The sequence below is a fragment of the Penaeus chinensis genome, chromosome 7 (genome assembly GCF_019202785.1).
Source record: "Penaeus chinensis breed Huanghai No. 1 chromosome 7, ASM1920278v2, whole genome shotgun sequence".
Classification (NCBI taxonomy): Eukaryota; Metazoa; Arthropoda; class Malacostraca; order Decapoda; family Penaeidae; genus Penaeus; species Penaeus chinensis.
Genome location: NC_061825.1, coordinates 37,325,491 through 37,333,408, shown reverse-complemented (window position 1 = coordinate 37,333,408; position 7,918 = coordinate 37,325,491). Strand labels below are relative to the sequence as shown.

At 38.3% G+C, this 7,918-nt stretch overlaps 1 protein-coding gene across 1 annotated transcript in view; it reads left to right on the top strand.

The window, feature by feature from the left end:
• Positions 1–4,612: 4,612 nt before the first annotated feature.
• Positions 4,613–7,918, top strand: part of LOC125026970 — an 18,488-nt gene continuing 15,182 nt past the window's right edge. The window contains exons 1-3 of the mRNA XM_047615576.1: positions 4,613–4,942; positions 5,090–6,245; positions 6,350–7,918. The exon at positions 6,350–7,918 is cut by the window's right edge and continues 1,293 nt beyond it. Coding sequence (XP_047471532.1) covers positions 4,613–4,942; positions 5,090–6,245; positions 6,350–7,918 — 3,055 coding nt within the window. The remainder of the gene's footprint in view (positions 4,943–5,089; positions 6,246–6,349) is intronic.

Sequence of the window (7,918 nt, the reverse complement as noted above, 5' to 3'; positions counted from 1 at the left end):
GCGGGTGGACGATAATACCGGGAATTTGAGCTTTATAGACATATCACTGGTCTCATCATCAGTAGCAGCCAAGTGCCTGTGGCACACCATTGACGACTCGTTGGGAAGCGATCATCTTCCTATCTTGATTAGATATTCATGCGACACAGTGAGAACGCCTTCAGCGCCTAAATTTAACGTAAAAAGAGCAGACTGGGTCGCCTTCACAAGGAGCGTCAAGCTCGAACTTGTTGGAGAAACCATTGATGATAAAGTAAACAATATTCAGAATTCGATTATAGAAGCAGCTTTGCTATCCATTCCTAAAACTTCGACAGATAGCGTTAAGCATAGAGTTCCATGGTGGACACCAGATTGCCGCAGGGCGCTGTGCCGACGCAATAAGGCCTACAGGCTTTTCCAAAATAACATCACAAATGAGAACTTTTGCAATTACAAACAAGCAAGAGCTAGGGCTCGTAGAGTAATTAGACAAGCAAAAAGAGACTCCTGGCGAAGCTTTGTCTCTACAATTAACAGCAATACCAAAATATCAGAGGTTTGGTCCACAATCAATAAAATCAATAAGAAAAAAACATCCATCAAAATTAAAAACATAATTGAAGAGGGCAAAAATATCGATTCACCTAGAGACATTGCTAATGCACTCGCCAGGCAGTTCTCTCATACTAGCAGCTCAGCAAACTACCATCACGCATTCCTGCCCATCAAGGAAGCGGCTGAGCTGCAACCAATTCACTTTGCCACAGGAGATGACTTTGATTACAATAAAGATCTTACAATGGATGAGCTTGTCCGAGCCCTAGAAGCCTGTAGAGGAACATCCCCAGGCCCCGATGAGATTCGATATGAGATGATGAAGCATCTTAATCATGACGACATGATTAAGTTGCTAGAAGTGTACAATGAAATTTGGAAAAGCCACACTTTTCCAAACTCATGGCACTTCGCCCACATCATTCCCATATTGAAAGGAGGGGGTAATCCCAGATTTGCCATCTCCTACCGCCCAATTGCGTTGACAAGTTGCTTATGCAAGGTCATGGAACGAATTGTTAATAGTAGGCTATTGCACTTTTTAAATTCCAGTAATTTACTAGTTGACGAGCAGTGCGGCTTCCGAAAGGGACGCCAAACTCTCGATCAGCTAGTAAAGCTGGACAGTCACATTCAAGAGGCAATTGCCAAAAAAGATTTTTTGATTTCAGTATTTTTAGATATAGAAAAAGCCTACGACATGACATGGCGATATGGCCTACTCAGAAAACTTTATGCTTTCGGATTACGTGGAAACTTGCCTTGTTTTATTCAAAATTTCATTTCTGACAGAACGTTTTCTGTCAAATTGTTTTCTGACAATGTCACTTTTTCGGACATTTTTGTCCAGGCAAACGGGGTCCCACAAGGAAGTGTCTTGTCACCAACTCTATTTCTATGTATGATAAATGACATCTTACCAGCTCCTCCTCGGAATCTTAAATACTCACTGTACGCTGATGATTGTGCATTATGGCATTCCAGCAATAATGCAGAATTCTCAGCAAATCGCATCCAATTGGCACTGGATATGATTCATAACTGGGGCCTCCAGTGGGGTTTTAAGTTTTCCATTAGAAAGAGTATTGGGGTAATTTTTTCACATAGGAGGAAGCCGAACATCAGGCTAACTCTAGACAACCACCCAATACCTATTCAAAATTCTGCAAGATTTCTTGGGCTACTTTTTGATAGTAGACTCAATTGGAAAGACCACATTGGTCAGTTAAAAAATAAATGTCAAAAAGCACTAAATTTATTAAAGTGCATTTCTAGTAATAAATGGGGAGCTGATAGACAGTCTTTGCTAATGGTATATAAAGCCCTGATTAGGTCTAAAGCAGACTATGGGTCAATCGTGTATGGTTCGGCATCGAAAACAAGTTTGAAAGGATTGGATGCTGTGCAGAATGCTTGTTTGCGTGTGTGTCTTGGAGCCCTAAAATGTACTCGGATCGAGCGTCTTGAGGTGGAGTCAGGAGTACCTCCCCTCCGACTCAGACGCGGCCAGTTAGCACTGACCTATGCCGCAAAGGTGGCTCGAGACCCGAGCCATACTAATGGCAATGGAGGCACTAGGCCCTTTGCCACGAGACTCCACGACCTCGTCGAGAAAGTCGGTATATATCTCTCTACCATCGATACCCTGGTTAAGTCAAATATAGCGCCATGGGAAACACCCAATTTTTCTATCATGGAAGCCTGGCTTCCATCAGCCAAGGCCATGGCGCCGGAGGGTGAGGTACGCCAGAGGTTCAGAGAGATCATTATTAAACATCTCCCTTTTTTTCATATATATACCGACGGCTCCAAGACAGAGGAGTGTGTAGGTGCGGGTGTATGGTCGACTGAATGTGAACTAAAGTTTAGACTGCCGAATCATACATCGATTTTTCTTGCTGAACTTTTTGCTATTGATAAAGCCATTGACTTTGCACTATCGACGACCCACGATAGAATCGTCATTTTTTCCGATTCGTTAAGTTCACTTAAAGCTATTAAATCCTTAGAAACCACTAAAAATGAATTGCTGGGTAATATCATTCGTAAGTTACACGGTGCCAACAAATCAATCAAACTAATATGGGTACCAGGTCACTCTGGTATCCATGGTAATGAACAGGCTGACAAACTAGCCGGGTCAACTGGCGATCTGGACACTACCATAGTTCGTACAGATCTCAGGTGTTTTGTGTCTCTTATAAAAGTAAAAATACATCTCCTGTGGCAAAGTGAGTGGACCAGCCTCCAACTGACTAACAATGTCAAACCTGAAATAGAACTGTGGGACACAGCCCACAGGAAAATAAGAAGGGAGGAGGTGGTCTTGGCCCGTCTCAGGGTCAATGCCACCAAAATTACACACCTCACTCCCTATATACAAAAAACATTTCCTCCACAGTGCCCTCAATGCACCACCATCCTCACCATAGACCACCTACTAACAATATGCCCAATTTACTCCAACAATAGACAACCACTCACCAATTATTTAAGAATTAAAAATAAAGATTTCACAACAAAAAATCTTCTATCCAACGATGAAAAAATCATCGGTAAAGTAATCACTTTTCTAAGGGAGACAAAACTTTATGACCTTATATAGATTGATAGAATAAATAGGATCCATTGGCTTAATAACCTTGGCCACATGCCGCTGGTTGATAGCCAAGAAATCCAACAAAGAAAGAAGAAGAAAAAAAAGCAAGGAGTTGTTCAGCCATTGAACTGGGCAGCTCGGTCAACTATCCTCGCTACTACTCAGCTGTGACCTCAAGAATCTGGTGACGATATACTACAGGAAATCGTAAGATAGATATAAATAATAATTTACAAGAAGAATATTGATGGTGTTTCTTATTTAAGGATATTTATTCATGGTTTTGTGTGATGGTTTACGGGTAATGTAAATATTGGTAATGGGTTGGGGTTTTGAGAAAATAAAAATAAAACATTACTTGCGTTTTATGCATTTCCATAAATAATATAAAAAATAAATAAAAAGAAATAAATACTAAACTAAGTAAATAAATATACAATTCTACTACGTGGATTTTAATAAACTAAATATATTCTAAGAACCTGGAAATATCATAATACATGAGGTATAAACCTATTGCATCAAACTTTATTATGGACTTGTAGTTACATCATTCCCCTAGAATAAGATTAAAATCTCATCAAACAACTACATCCGTAATAAATGGGGGCCTGACCGGGATTTTTTTTTATTTTTTTGATAATTCTTCTTCTATGCACCATCAAAATCTCTTTGTGTATGATCGTTGATTTTATTGCAGGTTTGTCAGGATAGTGTTACTTTAGATTTCATTTAGACTTAAAAGTGTTTCCTACTGAGATAGTATTTCCTGCTAAATGAGTAATGGAGTACTTGGAACTGATCACTCCCGTCTTGCTTGACCTGTAATACTGTAGAAAATACGCGGATTCCCCGTGTCAATATAGTAGCTAGATTAGTCAGGACTCTAATAATAATCACGCCTTGGCAGACAGCGTCAGTCCGACCAGGAATAAGGAATTCATCCGGATCTACTTAGTGGGATACTTAATGCCGTACTTTTACATTTAAAGTAAAATATCCGGATCTTCTCACAAGTTAATTAATACCGTAACCTTATTTCTCATAGAGACGAGTTATACAATTAACGGCTCGCTTTATCTTATCACGTTAACATCACCTACTTAATAAGGGTGATCACAAACAATCACTGTAATAGTGTTTATGAATCAGATTAGGGATTCATCCGGCGACATTAATACCGTACCCTTTTTTTCTTTGTTCATGAACCGCGGGATTGTTTCCACGTACTTTCTCCTAGTTAGGCTAAGCAAGTCAAAGTGCTGAGAATTTGTTCTTGTTTCCGTCTGCTTCATTCATGGTATTTGTAAGCCATTATCTAACTTGGGTGTTAGTACGTCATTAAGTCAACTGTTCGAGATTAGCCTGTCAACTAACGTAGGGATTATTAGCAAACATTCCTGCAATAATTTCAATTTCTTTTCTGCTACAAGTCGATCGAACAGTAACTTCTATCCAAATAATATTCCTTTTAATATGTCTACATTTAATGCTAAAGAATTTTGTGAAAATCCTACACTTGAACAATTAGCCGAACCTATTAAGAAAGATGATTGGCGCTTTATTGCTCAATACTTCTCGGTACCTCATTCGGGTTCAGCAACTAAGAAAGTAATTAAGGAACTAGTATTAGAAAATCTAATTCAAAGAGAATTACTTCCCTCTGAAGCCACTGATTCTTTAAACCCTCAAGATCCCGAACTGCTTGACGTTAGAGACACTTCCATGCTGTCTGATCAGAAAGAGGAGTCTTGGTCCACTGCTCGACTAGAATTTGAAAAGTATGCTTTTGATTTAAAACTTAAGGTAGAAAAGCAAAGATTAGAAGAAAGAGCAAGAGACAGGGAAATAGAAATAGCTAAACTTAAATTAGAAGAAAGAAAACTAGAAGCTAAATTAAATGGCACGGGCAATAATGATTCTGTCATTAATGATACGTTCAATTTAACTAAGAATCTACCCCTTGTTCCTTCATTTCTTGAAAATGATCCTGATGGCTCATTCCGTAACTTTGAGAAAACTGCTGAACACTTTAAATTTCCCTATGCTGAGTGGACTTGGCTTCTCCAACCTAAATTAAGCGGTAAAGCTGCCATCACCTTTTCAAATCTTGATTGCATTGATGATTATGAATCCATAAAACAGTCTATTCTTGATGCTTATGCAATCACACCTGACGGCTACAGACAAAAGTTTCGAAGTCTTACTAAGTCTCCTCATGGTACCTTTGCTGAATTTTTTACTGAGAAGGCTAGATTGTTTAACAAATGGCTAGATTCAACTTCAACTAAATCTTTCTCACAATTAAAAGAACTTCTTATTTTAGAAGAAGTAAAAAGAAAGTTACCCTTCGATATCCTTAAGCATATAGAAGATAGGGGTGAAACCGATCTCCTTAAAGCAGCACAAATAGCTGATTCATTTGCGCTTTTGAAAAGGTCACAGCTGGGTAAGGTAGACAAGGTTAGATTTTATGTACAGTCCTCCTCTGGTGAAAACCTTGGGAATGGTGGTGGTAAAGCTGGCAAAATTGCACCATTAAACTTTTGTTCTTATTGCAAGCGAGCAGGTCATACCATAGACAAGTGCAAAGACCCAAAGTGTAGAAAGTCTGGCATAAATGTAAGACCATTCATAAGTCCAAGCATCCAAGCTTTTGAACCAAAACCAGTGGCAAGTGTGACAAATGTAAACTCTCCAGATCCATTCAGTGATTTTAAATATCGGGGAACTGTCTCTCTTGATTCAATGAGTAAATCATATCCCATACTCATCCTTAGGGACACTGGAGCTGCTCAAAGTATAATTCTAAAGTCTGCTTTACCTGGAATTGAGACAAAATATACAGGTGAAAAAGTTCTTGTTAAAGACTTGACTTCCAAAATTAGTTATAAACTAGCAAATATTTTTCTCACTTCTGATTTTGTATCAGGGGAAATAAAGATAGCTGTGACAGAAAATAATTTTCCAATAGAGGGAATAAGTTTAATTCTTGGACATGATCTAGCAGGGAAATTAGTGTACCCTACAATTAATGTTGTTGCTAAGCCTTTAACCTATAGCCCAACTAAAGAACTGGATCAGAAACAACCTCATATTTTCCCTGTGTGTGCTGTTACTCGTTCTAAGCTATATAAGAAATCTTCTTAGAAAAAGAAAATCCAGTTGATAATTTGATCTCACAAGAGATCACACGAAGTAAATTAATTGCAGCTCAAAACGATGACCCCTCTCTTGCTAAATGCAGACATGTTGCCTCAGACAGTCTTAAAGATCAAAAGGTCCCTGGTTTTTATTATCATGACGGACTATTAATGAGAGTATTCCGTCCTCCTGAACTCCGTGCTTTAGATACATGGTCAGAAGTACATCAAGTTGTAATTCCGTTGTCAGTTCGGAAATCAGTCATGACACTTGCACATGATGGTTTAGCAGGTCACTTAGGTATTCAAAAAACATACAAGAAAATACTTCAAAATTTCTATTGGCCAGGTATGAAGAAAGATGTTACACTATTTATCAGGTCTTGCCATGTGTGTCAAGTTGGGGGAAAACCCAATCAAATAATTCCAAGAGCTCCTTTACATCCTATTCGAGTAGACTCAGATCCATTTGAAAGAATTGTAATTGACTGTGTAGGACCACTGCCTAAAACAAAGAAAGGGAACCATTATCTCTTTACAATTATGGATACTGCTACAAGATATCCAGAGGTTTACCCTTTAAAGAATATTTCTGCCAATTCCATTGTAAAATGTCTACTTCATTTTTTCACTTCATTTGGAATCCCTAAAGAGATTCAATGTGACAAAGGCAGTAATTTTACAAGTGACTTGTTTCAAAAAGTCTTAGAACTGTTAGGTATCTCGCAACAAATGTCAACAGCTTATCATCCCCAGTCACAAGGTTGCCTTGAGAGATTTCACCAGACCTTAAAATCTATGCTAAAAAAGTATTGCTTAGAAACAGGGAATTCCTGGGATGAGAACATTCATTTTCTTCTGTTTGCCCTGAGGGAATGTCCACAAGAATCACTTGGATATTCTCCATTTGAATTACTATATGGAAGACAGATTAGAGGTCCACTTAAAGTTCTTAAAGATCGGTGGTTTTCAGACTCTTCAGATTCCCCTAATCAAACAGTGGCATCTTACATAGATAATCTTAGAGCTAAGTTATCAGAGGCAAGAAAATTGGCTCTCTCTAATCTTCATAACGTTCAAATCAAAATGAAGTCTTCTCATGATTTAAAATCACAAACTCGAGTATTCTCTCCAGGAGACAAGGTTTTACTGTTCCTTCCAATTCCAGGAAACCCTCTTAAGAGCAAATTCATTGGGCCTTATGTTGTTTCTCATAAAGTTTCTGATTACAATTATGTAGTTCAAACTCCTGATAGACGTAAAGATACCCAGTTGGTACATATCAACTTAATCAAATCGTATATTGACAGGCAGCCAAAGGAGGACTTTGCCAAAGGCAAATCTATTGCATGTATGATTCCTCAGGAATCTCCCATAACTTCTATGTCTAACGAGTATATTGAGGAGACTGATTACATAGAAATCCCAGGTCCTCATAATCCACATAACTCTGAGATAATAGCTAATCTTCATAAATATTTAAATTACTTGCCTGCTTCAAAGTTAAATGATGTATATCTAATACTGAAAGATTTTCCTCAGGTAACAGCTGATAACCCAGGGTTTTGTGGCCATACTCTACATGATGTTGAACTCACTCCCGAGGTAAGACCCATTAGGCAAAGTTCATATAGACTCA